The sequence below is a fragment of the Choloepus didactylus genome, chromosome 7, assembly GCF_015220235.1.
Source record: "Choloepus didactylus isolate mChoDid1 chromosome 7, mChoDid1.pri, whole genome shotgun sequence".
Lineage (NCBI taxonomy): Eukaryota > Metazoa > Chordata > Mammalia > Pilosa > Megalonychidae > Choloepus > Choloepus didactylus.
In genome coordinates, this window is record NC_051313.1 from 89,310,938 (window position 1) to 89,332,118 (window position 21,181).

Genomic DNA, 21,181 nt, shown 5'->3' on the forward strand with positions numbered 1-21,181 from the left:
AGGGGGTTTATTTGGCTACACAGTTACAGTCTTAAGGCCATAAAGTGTCCAAGGTAACACATCAGTAATCGGGTACCTTCACTGGAGGATAGCCAATGGCGTCCGGAAAACCTCTGTTAGCTGGGAAGGCACGAGGTTGGCATCTGCTCCAAAGTTCTGGTTTCAAAATGGCTTTCTCCCAGAACGTTCCTCTCTAGCAAGCTTGCTCCTCTTCAAAATGTCACTCACAGCTGCACTGAGTTCCTTCTCTTTGAGTCAGCTCATTTATATGGCTCCACTGATCAAGGCCCACTCTGAATGTGTGGGGCCATGCCTCCATGGAAATATCCCATCAGTTATCATCTACAGTTGGGTGGGGTGCATCTCCATGCAAACAACCTAATCCAAAAGTTCCAACTTAATCCCCACTATTATGTCTGCCCCACAAGATTGCATCAAAGAATATGGCTTTCTTTGGGGGACATAATACATTCAAACCACTAAATGGATCTCAGGGATATGATAGATAAAATGAAACATGCAAATTTAAGACTCATTGGTGTCCCAGAAGGGGAAGAGAAGGGTAAAGGTCTAGAAAGAGGATTCAAAGAAATTGTTGGGGAAAACTTCCCCAACCTTCTACACAGTATAAATACACAAAGCATAAATGCCCAGTGAATTCCAAATAGAATAAATCCAAGTAAACCCACTCCGAGACATATTCTGATCAGACTCTGAAATACTGAAGAGAAGGAGCAAGTTCTGAAAGCAGCAAGCAAAAAGCGATTCACCACATACAAAGGAAACAACATAAGACTAAGTTGTGACTACTCAGCGGCTACCATGGAGGCAAAAAGGCAGTGGCATGACATATTTAAAATTCTGAGAGAGAAAAATTTCCAACCAAGAATGCTTTATCCAGCAAAACTCTCCTTCAAATTTGAGGGAGAGCTTAAATTTTTCATGGACAAACAAATGCTGAGAGAGTTTGCCAATAAAAGACCTGCCCTACTTCATATACTAAAGAGAGCCCTACCAACAGAGAAACAAAGAAAGGAGAAAGAAATATAGAGAATTTTAACAGACATATATAGAACCTTACATCCCAAATCACCAGGACACTCATTTTTTTCTAGTGATCACAGATCTTTCTCCAGAGTGGACCATATGCTGGGACATAAAACAAGCCTCAATAAATTAAAAAAAAAAAAATTGAATATATTCAAAGCACATTCTCTGACCACAATGGAATACAAATAGAAGTCAATAATTTTTGATTTGTAACTCCACTGTTTACTTCCTACATGATATAAAATACACAAACTCTAATGACAAATCAGTCGTTTTGGACTCAATATAAAATATGTAATTTTTGACAAGGACTATATAAAGGTGGGGGAATGGAGGAGTATAGGAACATAGTTTATGTGTCCTATTGAAGTTAAGTTGGTATCAAAGAAAAACAAGATTGTTATGGATTTAAGATGTTTATTTTAAGCCCCACAGTAAACACAAAGATATTATCAGAGAATATGACCAAAAAGATGAAAAGTAGAGTATGCGGTAAGAGAAATGGGGGAAAGGGCAATGGGGAATTAAGAAATGAGTGCAGGGTTGCTGTTTGAGGTGAAGGGAAATTTCTAGTAATGGAAGATGGGAAAGAGATAGCATTAAATATTCTAAATGTGATTAATCCCACTAATGGAATGCTAGGGAGGGGGTGGAATGGGAAGATTTAGGCTGTATATATATTTCCACAACTGAGAAAAAAAAAAAGACAGTCTAAACAGATGACAATTGAATGCCAAGGATGACCCTGGATGGGATCTGAGGATGGAAGAGAGGAGACTCAAAGGGACACAGTTGAGACATAAGGAAAAAAAAAAAAAAGAGGAAATATAGAATGTAAGCTTTGTATCATCATTGAATCTCTTGTACTTCTTAGCTGTGTTTAATGGGATTGCATAAAAGAATGCTCTTGTTCATGGGAATTGTATATGTGAATTATAGTGTTTGTTCAAGGATGTGTGCAGCTAGCTCTCATATGGTCAGAAGACAGCAATAGATGACGGATGATAGATAGGGAGGGAAAGAAATAGCGGTGTGACAGCATGTTAAAGTTGGTGGATTGGGGTATCAGGTGAGGGGGGTCAGGGTATGCTGGAGTTCTGTGTATGGGGTTTGTATTATTTTTGCAACTGTTCCTATAACTTTGAATTTATTTCAAAATAAAATTAAAGAAAAAAAAAAAAGAATTGCACATATATAACCTGAAAATCATATGTATAGGTAGGGTAGTTTACCTTAGTCAATACTTGTACAGGTCAAGCTGCATGCTTATTTAAATAGAAGCTAACAACAGGGTCTTCTTCCTTTTTTACCCCCTCTCTGTTGTGAGGTTAAGGATGATGACTATTGGTCACTGCTGTTAGCAGGTGTCATATTGGCATCTACTAAACCATCTATCAATTTTCTGATATGCAGAGGAAAATGAATATGTAATTCATATGTTGAGGGTTGAAGCATGTCTCACACAAAAGGCATGCTCAAGTCTCAACCCCTGGCCCTGTGAGTATGAACCCATTTATAAATAGGACCTTTGAAGATGTTATTAGTTAACGTGTGCCCAAAGTGAATGAGGGTTGTCTTAAACAATATGGTTGAAATCCTAAGAAGTAAAAGAAATTAGACTCAAAGGGAAGCCATGAGGAGCAACCAGAAATTGGAAGTCAATGAAACTCTGAAGAGAAATGAGAATATATCGCCATGTGCATTGCCATGAGACAGAAAATCTGGGTCCCAGGATCACTGGCAGCCAGTCTCAGAATACCTCAGTGTTTGGGGATAAAACATGGCCTTGCTGATGCCTTGATTGTGGACTTTTCCTGGTTTCCCACCATGAGACAATAAATCCCCATTGTTTAAACTAACCCACTGTATAGTATTTATTTTAGCAGCTAGGAAACAAAACATCAAGTATTAAGAAGATTATTCAACATAACATGATTTGAAGATTCCCTTAACAGAATTGTCAGGTTCTCTTCATGGTATATTTCACATAACATACTTCTGAGTTTATTTAATTTACCAGGCTTTTTAAATTGATTATTTTAATGCATGTTGAAGATTGAACAAGGAGTCAGAAGACATGAATTCTAATTCCAGTTTTGTCATCAGCTAGAGTAACTAGTAAACTAAGAGTTAACCTCTATGGGTTCAGCTTCCTCATTACAAAATGAAATAGGTTAGATGGATCAGTGGTTTACAATCTGTGCTTTAAAACACATGGGGAGGGAGTTAATGGTGTCCTTCAGGGCTGCTGGAGAGGGAGAGTGGCTGAGAGAGCTAAATGGAGAGGACAGTGGGCTTCCTTCCATTGCTACAATCACAGTCATGCTTTATGTTGTTTTATTTATTTACATCCCCTAGGGAAATGTATTTGTATAAGTTTCCTATTTGAAATTTAAAAAAAAATTTAAACATCATTTGATCAAATGATCTAATATTTAAGATAGCTTCCAGCAATAAGTGATATAAAATTCTACATAAACCTATAAAAACCTGTATATTGTACTTCTGAGAAATGTTTTGATAAAATGCCTAATGGGGAAAAGAAAAAGTTATTTTTTAGTCATAGTGTACTTATTTTGTGATTGTCATTTGACTTTCAAAGCAAAAAGTAATTGTCCCAAATATCTAAATTATCTACATAGAATTCCATTCATATTGTGGCTTCTTTTTGGTTGTGATAGTCTCCCAGGAGATGATATTTCTGTATTATAAGTAAGTATTCTTAAGTATCTATCCTGGGAATAAAGATTTTGGGTAACAGTTGTCAAATTAAGTCAATATGGAAAGTTGTATTCAAGATACAAAAATGTTTTTGTAGGATTGATGGCTGATGAGTTCTTCTCCCTGTGGCAGTTATATATTTATAAGGAATAAAGTTCTGGAAATTGTAGTCAGAGTCTCTTTATTCTAGTTTTAAACCCTAGTTTACTTCTTTTACCTTTTTTTTTTTTTTTCTTTTTTTACTACTGGTGAAATTGAAGGTACTCTTATGAAGAATCACAAATGGTATACGATGGTAGGGCATGCTATGAGGGTACTAATATATAAGGCATGGCTTGCTGATAGAGAGTCTGTAGGTGAAAATAGCATAGTAAATGGCAAACAGCTGATGCTATTTTGACTAATATTACTTGAAAATTTGTTGGTATAGATTAGAATACGTACAATAAAGCAAGTGGAAATTTGCACTTAACATTAGCTTCCTCATTTAGAATACTAAGGTACTAAAATAACAATTTACTTTTCCAATCATTAACTAAAAATTAATATAGGAAAAAATACTAACTTTCTTACAGGTTTATATTTCCTTTAGAAAATATTTTAAAAGGTCAATATGGATTGATTTATATCATATTTATATCCACATCTACTATGTGGTTTTTCATATGCTTCACATATTTGAATCACATTTTCCCAAGTTTAAAAAAAAATGTGTTTTTCTAGAATAGCTTTGCTTTGAAAACATCACTCATTTTAACATGTACTTTATTACCTTATTTCAAAATATGTTCAATCAAATTCAGCATTTATGATTTTTTACAGAAATTGTTTTTAAATATTCCATTAACTTTCTGTCAGAATAATACATATTATGTCATTTTAGATTTAAAGCACTAAAATAAATCATTTTCTCCCACTGAAAGTATCATGTTAATCTAGTGTTTAAAAAAAATAGAAGAATAAAGATCACTATATTTATGTCTAATCCTGAGTATCATCATATCCAATAGTAGGCAATTTTTGTGTCTATGGTCAAATGCACATCTCTATAAATTAAAGTCAGTACTTGAAATAGTATTTAAAGAAAACAGACAATAAATCTGATTTGAATAAAGGCAGGATCCTTTATTCTTATATGGATTGAATTCATTTTGGATTTTACTGCAAAGTTTTTACATTTTATTAAGCAAAAAAACTTTGTCTATCCTTCCATTGAGAATTATGTGTATAATGAATCAGAGAAAAAGACCACAATTTGACTTAAAAAATATTCTTTTCAGGAATTTAAGTTTCACAAAGCACATGTTTTAGTAAGAGGAATTTTGTGGCTAAGACTGAGACTTTTCATAATACAACCAAACTTTTCTTTTATTAGCATTTTAAATATTAACTTACAGAAAAGTTTTCTGTTGATTTTAATGGAAAAATTATTTAAAGGAATTCTAAATATATATCTTTTTCTTGTTAGAAAAATGAGATAAATATCTAGAAATTATAAACTATTCAATTACATAATTTTCTAAGAAGTTTTATTTCTTTGACCATAAGTGAGAATCACCACGTTTCTACTTATTGTTATATTCTTGACAGGTCTTGGAAACTTGGTTTTACTAGTCTCAAAAATAATTTGGGTAGTTTCCCTGTTTTTCTGTTCTTTAAGCCTATATGACATAAGAAAGGAATTAAAAGATTTGCGGGAATTTTTCATTAGGTCTATATCAGCCTGTTGTCAATCTTTTTTTTGATTCATTTTAAAAATGTACACTGGTTTACTATAGTTTTCTATTTATCTTGAATCAATTTTCTTAATTTATACTTTCTGAGACTGCCTACTTAGTCTCTTTGTGTCTTTTAAGTAGCACATAGTTGGATTCTCTTCCTCCTCCACCTTCATCTTTGTTTTTCCGAGACTGATAATCTTTAAATTTTAGTAGGTGACTTAATTTGTTTACACAAAGCAATGATTTACATATGGATAGTTTTAACCCAGTTGCAAAGCTTTTCTGTATATTTCACCTTGATCTTGTCAAATCTATGCTGGTATGCCTAGAGGTAATAGCTGCTGTTTATTAGTGCTAATTACTTTCTTGTCACTGGACCAAGTCTGCTGCAGTCGTTACATCATGCAATGCTCAGTGCAAGCTTATAAAGTAGATACTATTAGTATTCACATTTTACATATGAAGAAAACTGAGGTTTAGAGAAATTAAAAAGGGTACTGGATGTGGACAGAATTCTATGCTGATTCCAAAGATTCTTGCCTCCTGGTGTGCATACCCCATAAAAGCCCTAACCCTTGAATGTGGATGAGAACTATAAATATGATGGGATACCACACATAATTATGTTATGTTATGTGGAAAAAAGGATTTTACAAATGCATTTAAGGTCCCTAATCAGTAAATATTGAGTTAATCAAAGAAAGATTATCCTGGATGGGCCTGGACTTATGAAGTAAACCCTTAAAAGAGACAAGAAGCAGCTACAAATGCTCTCTTGTTGGCCTGGAAGAGACAAACCAGCATGCTATGAAACAAGGACATCCTGTGTCAACAACCTGAGAACAGCCTCCGGGAGCTGAGAGTAGCCCCTGCCTGACAGCTAGCAAGAAAACAAAGACCTCAGTCCATGGTCCACAGCCACAGTGAAGTGAATTCTATTGACAACCAATAAACTTGGAAGAGGACTCTGAACCTCAGATGAGACAGCTGTTCAGCCAATACCTTGATTTCAGCCAGGTGAGATCCAAAGCAGAGAACCCAGTTAACCTGTACCTGAACTCTGACATACAGAATTGTGAGACAATAAATTTGTGGTTTTGTAAGCTGCTAAATGTGTGGCAATGCTGTTATGAAGCAATAGAAAACAAATAAACTACACATGGCTAGAAACGTGATAAGCAGTTAGCTGGGTGTTCAAAACAGCCTTTATGACTTCAAAATTCATATACACAAGTATTATGCTTTCCTTCTTACCTCAGTATTTTTACTAGTGATCACAGAGTTTTAAAATATCTGGCTGTTGACCTGAAAAACTACAGCACATTTCATCCAAACAAAACTATCAAACTTCACCACTTTGCCTTTTGTCTTCTCACTGTCTGTGGCATTCATTATGTTATATTGGTATCATATTTTATCATCTTCTGTCCTCCATTTCTCCCTCTTTCCTGCAACCTGTCAAACTAGAAATGTTTTATCTCAATTTCACAGGAAAAATAATGTCTAGTTTGTATTAAGTGGTAAAAATCATGTGACTCCAATTTCAAATATGATGAAACCCCTAACCCATTCTGGTGAACACTTTTTAAGTACACCTTCTTCCTCTACCAGCACTAGGTCAAAATATCTTCAGTTAATGATTTCATGCCCAGGTGGTATGGGTTATAAAAACAATATTTTATCTTTAGTATTTAAAATTACTGGAATGAAATAAGTTTTCAGTGTTGAATAAGAAATCTCTTTACACTATAAGACAAATGCTTCTGAATCAACTAGTCTACTAGCAAATAGTAATAACTTAATCCTGGGCCATTTATCATAAACATTCAGTTCTGCCTTCTTCAACATTTACATTTTTTAATATTAAAATAAAAAATAGTTTCCTTTATCAATTTATTTCCCTTTTGTACAAAGTCCATTACATCAGGAGACTACTCCTGTGGTTCCTGATACTTTAAGGATAATTATACCATTAAATTAATAACAATGTCCTACTAATTATAAAATCATAAAGATTACCAATATTTATTAGCTTTTAAGGAATATATGGATTTAATGTGAAATAAATTTGATCAGCTTTTTGGCTCACAATAAATCTAAACCCAGCAGTTTACTCATACTTTTTTCTTTACATAAATAACTCAAAATTCTTAAAAAGTGAATTGTCAGAACATAATTAAAAGGGACCCCACAACCTGTCCCACAAATTTCATGTGTATATAATCCATCACAATCTGCCCTTATCTGCTCACTGAGTTGAGTCCTTTTCCCCCTTTCATCACAGCAGATACTGTTCTTGCCTGTGATAGAAGTGTTTCCATTGCAAATCACTTTCAAAAAACAAAATATAATCACTATATTCAATGTTTATGTAAGTCCTCATTTAATGGTAAAAAATGAAAAGCCAAAAACAAACAATGAAATATCTTGTGAATGTTATCACATTTATTGAAGAAGTTAACATTACAGGGAGTACAATGCATGAAATAATCACTGTTAAAGTTCAGCAAGCCAGGAGTACTGTTAAAGAATATTGAGTGGAGAACTAAACATGTGCCAGGAATACAAGCCCAATATTGACAATACAGTGGCGTTCATCCTTTTGCCTTTCAGCTGCTTCCAAGGCATAGGAAAACCAATCAGCTCCACTAGGTCAAAGTAGGATACTGAGTGGAACTCCTCATGTATTTGAATTCTTGTTACCTAAACAGACATATGTGGAACATGCATTTGTTCACCTCCCTAGTTAATATTTTTCTTAACTGTCATGTTTGAAAGAAATTTGTTGTCTACCTCCGGCAAACATATTGAATTCTTTTGAAATCTGTTTTGGGTATTAACCTCAACCTTTATAGTATTTCTTCTATCATATTTATTATTTTTCATTCATTCAACCAACATTTATTAAGCATATAATGGGTGCCAGACCTGCTTCATGTGCTGTAACATGTTAAAATAGAACATGTCCTCTGATACCAGGGAGCTTGCACCCCTAATGTACGCACTCAAATCTATGTAGACTTAACTCTATTCACTAATGAAGAAATTGGGTTGTCATTTTCTAGAAAGCTGTGTCCAACAGAATTGCAATGAGAGGTGTGTGTGTAATTTAAATTTTCTAGAAGCCATATTAAAAAAATTTTTTTAACTGAAAGGAAATAGGTGAAATTTAAATTAATTTTAATGTTTTCTTTAACTCTTTCTATATATAAATCCAAACTATTAGCATTTTAACCTGAAAATAATTAAAAAAAATATTAGTGAGATATTTTACATTCCTTTTTTTCACACTAATTCTTCATGATGAAGCATGGACTTTATACATATAGTACATCTCAATTCGAAGTAACCACATTTTAGGTGCTCTGTAGCTACATATGACTAAAGGCTACTGTATTGGACAGTGCAGAGCCAGATAACACCTGGCATTAATTTTAACATTTTTCATACTCTAAATCCATAATTCCTCAATTTAAAGCCTAAAGTCTATTTTTCTGTCAAGAGCCTTAATATTTAAAAATATTTCACAGACACACCCATACACACCCACACCCACACACATATATATATATATTATTTTGCCCACAGTTTTGAAGTGTTTTGTTTGTTGTCCAATACTGGGAATGCACATTTTATTTCTAATACTATGAATAGTATTACTATAGGTCAACCCTATCTTTTAGAAAAATATGATGCAGTTTTATAATTTCAATCAACCAACAGCCCTGAATTTATATAAAAAATAAATTTAGTAACATCACAAAGCTATCAGAGAGTTTATTTTGTTGTCATTATATTTTTTAACTTGTTAGCTAGTTGCTTGGTTGAATATTTAGATTACTCACATCCCTATCCATCATATTCCCAATAAACCATTTTGCTTTTTAAGATATTTAACAAGGCCAATAGTTCAATATTGTGAGCATAATACATAAATATGTTTTAAGGTCTTATGTAGATTTTATAGACATACTGCAAAATTTTATTGAATTAGATATTAAAAATAGTATTCACGCCATTTTTAGACTATTGTAGAAGTTGTTTTAAAGAATATTTGACATTCTATTAAAAAAGAAATAGGCATAAATTGACAGAGATCAAAATAGCTAAGAGTAATATCTGGATTATAGGCTTAATATGTATAACTTTCATATGCCCTCAGAGCTACTAATGTGTCTGCCTTTCTGGTTGGGAAGGAACTTTTTGTGAACAAGGATCCAATGAGTGTGAAACAAATCCTTGCAAAAACAATTCCACCTGTACTGACCTTTACAATAACTACTGGTGAGTAATATATTTCTAGTTTTCTTTATGAAATTTCTTGGAGGGCTCAGTGTCTTTGGAATGACATCCAGGCATTATTTTCACTTTACATCCTGTTAACTAAAATAGTTATCCAGAGATAAATAGCCGTTTCTTAACAAGGTAGTGTCACATTCATCTGAAATTTGCAGACAGAAGTCCAGATGTCAAGTCAAGAAAGACAAACAAATTTTAGCCTGGAAATGCAGTTTATACATGTGGCAAATATTAGAAATGCATTTACTTCTTCAAAATATGCTTTTGCTTTTCTAGCACTGTTTTGGATCATACTGTGCAGAAATGAGATGTGCCATATTATGATAAGGAAGAAGAATCAAAACTCTCCATTTATTGCATAGAGATTATTATGAGTTTGGATCATTTTGTTTAACTTATTGATAAATTTAATATAAAATATTCCTGTTTTCCATAATTTCATTGTATTGATTAGCTTTTATATGAGAAGACATTAGCTATTGCTGTTGTTTCAAATGCTTAATAATCAAATGTATATTGGCAAATTGTTTTATTCCTTGAGTTTTGTTTAGTGTATATTAGATTTCTCAAACAGATGAGAAATCCAATGTGTTGTAACTGAAATGCTTTCTTTCTTTTCACAAACACAGATTTTTTGAAAAAAAATATCTTGGGAGTTTATTTTCCAGGGTTAAACCAAAATGACTTCAGGGTGTCCTCCAAAATAACTCATATACTTTTCTTTGACTTCTAATTACAGTTGAGAATTTTTGATCATCTCAATCATATGGAGACATTTGGAATATTTCTTATTTGGGGTGTATGAAGTGCCAATCCAGACTGGCAGGCAGTAGGCAGTTTATTTCATTAAATGGGAAGACTGGCTGGCAGCAGGCACTAAATGGGAACTGTGAAATATCTGGCAATAGTTGGATTGATACCTTAATGACAGAAAGAAAAAACTTGAGAACTTGGTTTATTGATATTTATTTTAATGACAGTAAAAAAACATAAGAACTTCATATGTATAAAAGCTCATAATGCCAACAGTTGATATGAGTTTAAACTATGTAAAATATAAAACCCCAGAGCTATTTTTGTGGCATTATCTATTATTAAAGTAAATATATCATCACAAATTAGTATCAACAGCCTCTGCATATGTATAGTGAGAGATAATCAACCTTTGATGGGCTAGGAAAAAAAAATCATTTATTTTATTTTCCTTACATCACTCTATTAATTATAGCTAACAAGTACATGATATTAATTTTCCAGTATTTTTTCACTGACTCTAATGTAAAAATTTGCAATTTGTTTCTTCTTTAATTCCCAAAGATATTTCACATATGTATAAGTGTATGTGAGTATGAATACTGTCAAGCTTCCAGCAAAAATCATCAGGGACACACCTCTGGTTAATTAGTTGAGTTTATAACTTATTGCAGCAAGGAAGAATCCACACCATGCAGAATCTAGGACATTGCAGCAAAAGAGTGTTAGAAAGGACTTAAAATTTTGAATTTGTATCAGGCCATTTTGGGGAAGGCTTAAAAGCAGATCTTTACTCTGGATTGGATGTTGTCAGGAAGTGAGATGAATTCTATGATTGGGTATCTTAATAAATCTTATCTAAAAGTGTGGAAGACTAGACAGAGGTAAAAGTCAAAACTTACATAGAAGAAGCAGTCACTCATACTAGCCAGGGGAATGTTTGGTCGTATTTGTGGTTTCGGCAATGTTCATGTTTTTCTCTGTGTTCAAGTATGACTATGGGGTAGTCTTGTTTTTGTGATCATCTATCACAGTCATAGAGTGGATAGACTTTCTGATGTTGATGTTCTCTGGAATTGGTGAAAGTGTCTGTTGAAAATGATCAGTAGGAAAACACCAAGATCTAGCTATAAGTAGTAGCTCCAAGCAACACAAAATCTTAGCTGGTAATCCTGCCAACTACTGGGTACCAGGAGCTGTTTTTCTCTTTCTCAACATACAGTCTCATGTATATTTCACATACATGAATAGTTGTGTGTGTGTGTGTGCATGCGTGCGTGTGTTTTTTTGGAATGTCTTTCTTAGGTTTGTTCACCTATTTGTCCAAATTATGATATTCTCAAAAAAAATTAAACAGAAAGGACTTGAATATTGATTTATTATCCAGAATGGTACTACTTTATTTAAATTATAACTTTTACTAGTTGTTATAGAGGTCTTAAAGTTCTAAAGCAAAACAAGTAAACAGTCTATAAGGATTGCTTAAAATATATTTTATTTTGATATACATGAGTCATAATCAGTCTCTCTTGGTGATCTTGACAGCACTAATTGTGAAATCCTAATGACTAAAATTTAAAAATGTGTCAGAAGCCTTTGCTACTTTAATTAACACACCTATTAATCATTTTATCATTCCTGAGAGTTTTGATGGATTGCTCTTTTTTTCCCAAATATATTAAGTGTAACTTTTTCCTGGATGTAAATGTAGAAGTCTAAGTAAAATTTCTGATTATGTTTCTTCTTTGTGATTTTAAGATTGCACATTAATATGGTTGTTGTGTTCACATTAGCTTTAATAGATGGTAAGATTTTGAGAGCATTCCCTAAATACCTAAATATGCTCTCAATCAGTGAGATGAACCTAATTTGCATATTTCATTTGTTATAAATAAATATGATGACTTACTGTTTGGAAGTTTCTTACCAAATTGTCTTTTTTATATATAATAGCTTTATGCAGATATAATCACATACCATACAATTTATCCTTTTAAACTATAGAATTCAGTGGTTTTTAGTACATTGACAGAGGTGTGCCACCATCACCACTATCTATTTAGAGAACATATTCATTATTCCAAAAGAAACTTGTAGCTATTAGCAGTCAATCCCCATTACCCCATCACACCAGGCCCTAAAAGCCACTATCTACTTTCTATCAGTATGGCTTTACCTATTCTGGACATTTAATATAAATGGAATAATGTAGTATGTACTCTTTGTGTGACTGGCTTCTTTGAGTTAGTATAATGCTTTCAAGTTTTATCCATTTCACTAATTGTGAAATCCTAATGAGTAAAATTTAAAAATTTACCATACTTTGTTCCTTTTTATGTCTAAAGAATGTCACATTGAATGACTGTATCACATGTGTTTCCATTGATCATTTGATGGGCATTTGGGTTGTTTCCATGTTTGACTACTATGAGAAATGCTTTCATGAACATACATGCATTAGCATTTGTAGAGACATATTTTCATTTATCTTGGATATACAAGTAGGAGTGGAATTGCTAGTTCATATGGCAACTCTATGTTTGGCATTTTGAGAAACTTCCAAATTATTTTCCAAAGTGACTGCACTATTTTACAATCCCTCCAGCAATGCATGAAGGTTCTAATTTCTTCACATGCTTGCCATTAGTTGTTGATGTCTGTCCATTTTATTTTAGCCATCCTCATGGTTTTGAGGTTGTATATCATTGTAGTAGTTTTATGTGCATTTCCATAAAGACTAATGCTGTTGACCACCTTTATATGCGCTTATTGTCTATATGTATATCTTTGGAAAAATGTCTCTCCAAATCTTAACCCATTTTAATTGGGTTGTCTTTTTATTTAGTTTTAATGGTTTTGTATATATTTGAGTTACAAGTCCCTTATCAGATATTATTTGCAATTATTTTCTCCCATTCTGCATTTTGAAAAAATTATAGTGGTGCCCCTATCTATTATTTTTTGTCATTTGTGCTTTTAGTGTCAAATTTTAGAAACCGTTGCCTAATCCAAGGTCACATAGATGTATTCCTTAATTTACTTCACAGAATTTCGTAGTTTTAGCTCAGGTAGTTCGGTCTGTGATCCATTTCAAGTACATTTCTGCTTATGGTGTGAATTAAGGGTCAAAATTCATAATTTTGCCTGTGAATCCCAGTTTTTAAATAACATTTGTTGAAGATTATTCTTTCTACATTGAATTGTTTTGACACCATTTAGAAAAGCAATTGGCCACAGATATGAAAGTTTCCATTTACCTTTATGTCTATCTTTATTCAAGTATCATGATCTCTTGGATATACTTTGTAGTAATTTTTGAAATCGGGAAATGTGAATCTTCCAACTATTTCCTTCTCAAGATATTTTTGGATATTTTGGATCCTTTGCATATCTATCTGCATTTTAGAATAATTTGTTGATTTCTGTCTAAAAAAAGATATCTGATGTTTTGGTAAGTATTACATTGAATCTCTAGACTACTTTGGGAAATACTACCATACTATTTCTGAGCTTGACTGCATTGTGAGCTTTTTGAACATTTATTTAATTCTTTAATTTGTTTCCCCCATCTTTTGTAGTGTTCAGTGTATAGGTCTTGCACTCCTTTCTTTAAATTTATTCCTAAGAATTTGATTCTTTCTGGATGTTATTGCATGAAGAATTTTTTCATAATGCTATTTTTGGATTGCTCATTACTAGTTTATAGAAAAAATTGATTTTTTTTATTGAACTTGTATCTTACAAACTTGATGAACTCATTTACTAGAATTAATTATTTTTGTATATTCCTTAAGATTTTCTATTCATGAGATCAGGTTATCTGAGAATAGAGATAGTATTACTTCTGAATTTCCAGTGTAGATGCTTCTTATTTTTTCTTATACCTAATTGCCCTGAAGAAAACTTCCAGCACAATTTTCAATAGAAGTGACAAGAGTGGACACCCTTGTCTTTTTTCCTGAGCTCAGGGAAAAAGCATGCAGTCTTTCATCAGTAAGTATGATGTTAGCTGTGGGATTTTCTTAGGTGATACTTACCAGATGATGGAAGATCCCCTCTATTTCTATTTTGTTGGTGATATTTTCAAGAAAATCTGTTGAATTTTGTCAAAAGCTTGTTTTTGCATCTATTGAGATTATCATGTGGATCTTTGCCCTCTATTCTATGACTATGCCATATTATATTGACTGATTTTTGGATGGTTAAGCAACCTTGCATTTTTAAGATAGATCTCAATTTTTTTATGGTGTCATAATCTTTTTTACATACTGTTGAATTTGGTTTGCTAGTATACTATTGAGGATTTGGGGCTCAATATGCATAAGGGATATTTGTCTGTAGATAGTATATAGATGGACTATGTTTTTTTCTATCCATTCTGCTGATCTCTGTTTTTTAATTGGAATAGTTAAGCAATTTGCAATTAACAGTTAAGCAATTTGCAATTCCAATTTTAATTGGAATAGATAAAGCAGGATTTGCATATTCCATTTTGTTATTTTTTGTATTATTTTATGTACTTTTTGTTCTCTATTACTCCATTACTGTCATCTTTTGTGTTAAGTACATACTTTCTTCAGTATCACTTCAATTCCTTCACTGTTACATTTACTTTTTTTTTTTAACTTATTAGTGGCTGACCTTTAGATTACAATTAACACCTTTACTTAAAATTCTTGATAATATTAACATTAACTTAATTTAAACACACAAGAAAACTTTGCTCTAATATTGCTCCATTCTCTCTTGCCTCTGCGGAGACACGGAAGGTCCCCTGGCTTAACAAACTATAGAGCAGGACCTTTCCAAGCTCCAGATGTCTGAAGGCAGGCATTGGGCTAGGAAAAGGCCAAAAGCTTTGCATATCTGAAGGCGGACTGCAATTTAGTTAAGGAAATAGTCTCTGAGATCCTGCTGGGCTCCTTCTGTGCTCCTGTCTCCCGCCCCTGCTGTTTCCCGTCTAGCCCCCAAAGAAATTGTCCCTTGAGACTAAAGATATGTAAATACACCTTATGGCTTTAGAAAAAATGTACCCTCCCTGAAATACCTGAAAACAGACACATAGGAAACTACCTTGTATGCTATAAAAACCTGTAGAAATGAGTAGAATAAAACTTTCTTTTGCATGAACACTGAGGACGAAGCGTTCTCCCCTTCTTTCACATGCCTCTTTTGTGCTGTTACTATAATGTAAATCATTTCTTCATATATTAGAAGTCCATCAGTGCAAAACTGTAATGATTTCTTTATGAGTTATCTTTTATATCAGATAGTAAAAGAAAAGAGTTGCAAACAAAAATGCATTTACACTGTCATTTATATTTACTTACGTGTTTACTTTTACTATATTTGTGTGTGTGTGTGTGGATTCAAATTACTGTCCAGTGTCTTTTCATTTTAACCTAAAGGACTGCCTTTAGTGTTTGTTGTAGGAAGGTCTGCTAGTGTTTTTCTGTTGTTGTTGTTTTTGTTTGGTTTTTGGTTTTTGTTTTGTTTTGTTTTATATGGAAGTCTTAATTTCTGCATTTTTGGTTAACAGTGTTTCTCTTTCATCACATTAAATATCATCTCACTGTCTTTGGCCTACATGGTTTCTGATGACAATTCAACTTTTAATCTTATTCAGGATCCTCTGTATGTGGTAAGCAGTATTTCTTTTGTTGTTTTCAACATTCTCTCATCTTTGTTTTTGTCAGTTTGACTTTCATAAGGCTAACTGTAGATCTCTTTGAATTTTTTCTACTTGAAGTTCTTGAGATTCTTGGATGTTAAAATTCATGTTTTTCACAAAATTTGGAAAACATTTGGTTATTACTTACTCAAATATGTTTCTGCCCTTTTCTTTCTCTCTCTTCTCCTTTGGGAACTCCTATTGTGTGCATGTTGGTACACCTGCCACAGGTCTTGGAGGCTCTATTCATTTTTCTTTGTTTTCTTTTTATTTCCAATGCTCAAAATGGATATTCTCAATTGACCTAACTTCAATTTTACTGATTCTTTCTTCTGTCAACTCAAATCTGCTGTTGAGTCCTTCTATTGGATTTTTCATTAGAGTGTTTGAATTTTTCAACTCCAAAATTTCTGTTAGGTTCTTTTTTTAATAATTTCTATTTCTTTATTGGCATTTTTATTTGATAATATATTATTATTATAGTTCTTGCTATTGAAAAATGGTTTCTTATTTTTCTTTCAACATATTTATTATAGCTGATTTAAGTCTTTGTCTAGTAACTCTAATATCTGGGTTTTTCAGGAAAAGCTTTTATGGATTCCTTATATTCCCAGACATTAATGAGGGACTCTCTGTGTTTGTTTGTGCATGCCTCAAAACTCAGCCAGTCAGTTTATAGTTATGCTTTAGCCCTCACTTCCAACTTTAGCCCTCACTTCCCCGGACAGTATCTCAGGGTCAGTTAGAGATAAGAGACTAGGGACTTCTTACATCTTTCATGGACATATGCATGGCCCTACACATGTGTGTGGCCTTCCAGTTTCCCAGGGATGGATCTGAACTTTTAAAACCTCTTCAGAAACATCTCACCCTCCAGTTTTTACTTTTAAGTATCTTGATCCATCTTTTGTTACACCAACTGGAATCATCACTTCAGGAAATCATGATAAACATTTGACACTGACTATTTACAACAAATGCCCTGAGATAGGGCTTTTCTCACAGAATAAGTTTCAAGTCAGGTCAAAAAAGCCACATCCTGAGAACTGAGCTTTTTGGATTGTTGTCAGATGGCTCAAATAGTGATGATTTCCTGGGGTGGGGCTTCTGGGTGAGCTCAAAATCTATTCTGACCCTCCCATGGCTCCTAGCTGCTGACTTTCATATCTATTGCAAGGCTATTGATCTTCAATGGTATTAAGGAGCTGGGGAGAAGTGGATGGTGTAATGGCAAGTTAAACCACCACAGGGCTCGCTGTTCTTATGTTCTTCAGAGTTGCAGATTTTTTTTTGTTTCATTCCTTTGTGAATTTCCAGAGTTCTTAAAAAGTTGATTTTGACTATGTTTGTGAATGTTCTTGTTGCTTTTTGAAGGGCAGATTTTCAGAGGTCCTTCCTCTACTGTTACAGAAATGCTGTACCAAATTATATTTTATATTACTTATAATATGAAAAAAAATAGGTTTTAGGATCACAATGGCTGAGTATAAAGTTTGGTTCTATCACTAAAGGTTAGTCTGAATTATGTTAAGCAAGTTTACCTTATATTTCTATGATTCCGTTACCTTACAAAGAATGGAAATAATAATTGTAATATCTTATAGGATTATATTAATAATTAAGTGAAATGCTGTCCACAAAGTATTTAGCTTATTATTTATACATAGTGAACTACAGTAGACTACAGTGTCACCTTGTAAATAATGAGTTATTGGAATCATAGACATTTCATCTCATCCTCCTTTATATATTTTTAAGTAATCCAAAAAGGAAAAAAAAAACCCTACATATGACTTAAACTGTCCCTTTGTAATTAAGGAGGAAATTAGTTAAGGTTCAAAGCTTTCTGAAGCTTTTCCACAAACTTTCACTGAGCAATAATTTCAAAAGTCTCAATAAATAATACAGTGCCTATCTTAATTTTGTGAAGAGTCGGTCTGAAATGGGTTTATTAAAAAATTCAGGGAAGTTGAATATACATATTCCTCATCTTAAATTTTGTACTATTTTAAGGAAATCATATTATGTACTATAATGAATGCTTAAAACAGTATATATTTTAATAGATCAAATGAGAATCACATTTCATTGGCCATATGTTTAAATTTCTTGAGAAGAAAAATGTTAGGATAATAAACAGTTGCTGGAATATTGAATCTCTTTAAGTGATCTGTGAGTCCCAAGTTACTGATCTACCTACAAGTGCTCATCTCTAAACAACTGGAGTTAACATAGTTTAGTGTTTACACAGTTTCAAGACATTAAAAAGCAAATTGGGCTAGAGATGTAATTTGAATGCGGATTGCAACCTGCCTTCTGCTATTCCTGGCATGGTTAAGAATTTAACTGCCTTCTTTATTTCTGATTTTTCTTCCTCCAAAGCAGAGTCAACAGCTTTAGCTACAGATGGGGCTCTGTGTGGCAGTTATTGGACCCAGATGCCACACTCTGGAGCATGTTTTGCCAGCAGCATCTGGCTCCTTTGCTGCCTGTGTAATTCGCATTTGTGCTGATACTTTGGTCTGATTTTTCTTAGGGACACTATAGAATAGACTTTCAGAAAATATGAAGGTATTGCCACCAGTTGAGTATATGATTTTTTATTTTTCTCATTTTAACTTTTATGCAAATTTGTCCTATATGCCTTAAAATATGAAGCATTGTGCATTAGAACTTTTCTTATTTCTTATAGGAATATGTTCAAAAATGCTTTAAAGGATATGATAACTGAAAGTAAAAATGTCTAAAATTTAATAAGTTTAGTAAAACATCAATATTGATTTATGACTTAATCATATCATACGAAGCTATGAAATTTTGCTGTGCTATTTATTTATTTATTTATTTATTTATTTATTTATATTGCTTAGCTTATGCACAGAAGTCCTAAGTGCTATGAAACATAGCAAAACCATATCAAAATTCACAGCAATCTATGGCAGAATATTCACCTTTGGCAGGTGAAAGATTTTTCTTTTACAAAAGCCAGAGCAGTAGACAAAATATATGTGAGTATGTAGATCTTTCTCCTCCTTTTAGGATAGCTACACCATACTTTATTTTATGTATATAACATACCAGACTCTCTGGTGGATTGAATTATTTACCCTGATTTAGACATGATCTTGGACTTGATCCACATTCCTATGGATGTGAACTTATTATAAATAGGGTCTGTTAAGGTGTGGCCCAACCTCATTCAGTTTGAATTACTGGAGTCCTTTTTAAGCAGAGTGAAATTCAGCCATTACGGAGAGAAAGCCACAGGGAAGAGCTGGAAGCCTGAAGTCAATGGAACCTGGAAGAGAAAGGAGAGGACATTGTCATATGGTGAGAAAGGCAAGGAACCCAAAGACTCCTGGCCAGAGAAAATGCTACTGACCTCAAGGGCAAACAAGCCTTCTAGCCTCTGAAACCATGAGCCAGTAAATTCCTATTATTTAAGCCAACCCATTGTATTGTATTTGTCATTGCAGCTGGGAAACTAAGCCATTTAGACTTTTAAAAAATATTTTTCAACTATGAACTATCATTTGGGGAAATAAATTATGTATATGTTTTACATACATATATGATTATAATTGTAGACTAAATTATTTGAGGTGAAATGGTGGATAAAAATGTAATCTGCATTGAATATTTAGACAGATACTACCAAATTATCTTTTATAGAGATTTAATATTATAGACACAGAAACTATCTACACTATACACTTAGTGTTTATCTCATTTTATGCTAGAACAAATCTGTTCATGAGGTTTTATTTATGCCCATTTTACATATAAGAGAACCAAGTCTTAGAAATATTCAGTAACTTATGCAAAATCAGTGTTAGAAAGTAGTTACTCTAAATATCAGACCCAGGTCTGTGTCACTCCAAATCATCACCAGGTCATCGGGTCTTGGTTATACAATAAAATCATACATATATTACCACTGACTACCCCGTAGTTCTAAAGGGAGAGCAGCCACCACTGTAGTTCTAATTAATTTGTGAAAAACTAAATAGTTTTACTTTTATCAATGGAAAAGTTGGAACCTAATTTAGATCTAATTTCATCAAAAGAGAGTAACTCAAGGAGTAAGAACATTTTCTTCGGCAGACAAACACATCCTATGACCAGTTATAATGTTACAAACAGGTTTTAGAATTCATTGATTAACTTCAAATGGTTGTTGATAACAAGAGCACTAAGGACAGGAAGGAGGATACAATGTAACTTTCAATAAAACTCTTTTATGTGAAGTTTTATTATATTATTTAAATTTTAAACAGTGATACGTTTCAAAATGTATAGCATAAACCTTGGAACAACTATGAAAAGAATGAAGCAAAATATCAAATCTTTTAAGTCAATTGTGAAGATAAAATGGAATACCAAATAATATTCAATTATTCCAAGAAGTACAAAAAATAGGGGGAAACAACAGGGAAGAGATAGAAAAAATATTGTCAATGTCATTAACAATAAAGAGGATAGGACTTTTGGTTTTGCTCTGGCATGTAAACAGTTTGGAAGCCATCATTCCCATCCTTACAAGTAGAAAAACCTGGACAAAGTGGAAATGAATGATTTTAACTCAACCCATCGAATAACTAAAGTTATAGGGCAAAATGTAGCCCTGAACTCTGAAGAGGCAGGCACAGCCACACTGTCATACTGAGATCTGCTTACCTGAAGCAAAAGCCCCTGGAACTACTACAAACTGTTTTGATACTTAAATGGTAATTTTGATACACTGCTGAAGGTCTAATGTGGATTAATATGAGAATGAGGAGCCATATTTTAGGACAGCTCCACACTTTCACGGGCTTTACCTTTAGGAAACCCCCAAGGTTCTCATAGTGAAGGTCCAAGAAAGTTTCTCTTGTAGTTTTGATGGAGGGAAAGAATAATCTCTATAATAGATCAATAGAAAAAAAACTATTTCCAGGAGAAAGGACTTTCCCAGAGTCTTAACTTG

General features: G+C 33.1%; 1 protein-coding gene across 1 annotated transcript in view; it reads left to right on the forward strand.

Moving 5' to 3' along the window:
* EYS (eyes shut homolog) overlaps positions 1-21,181 on the forward strand; it is a 1,792,869-nt gene that overhangs the window by 553,909 nt on the left and 1,217,779 nt on the right. Inside the window, 1 exon segment of the mRNA XM_037844664.1 lies at positions 9,655-9,776. Coding sequence (XP_037700592.1) covers positions 9,655-9,776 — 122 coding nt within the window.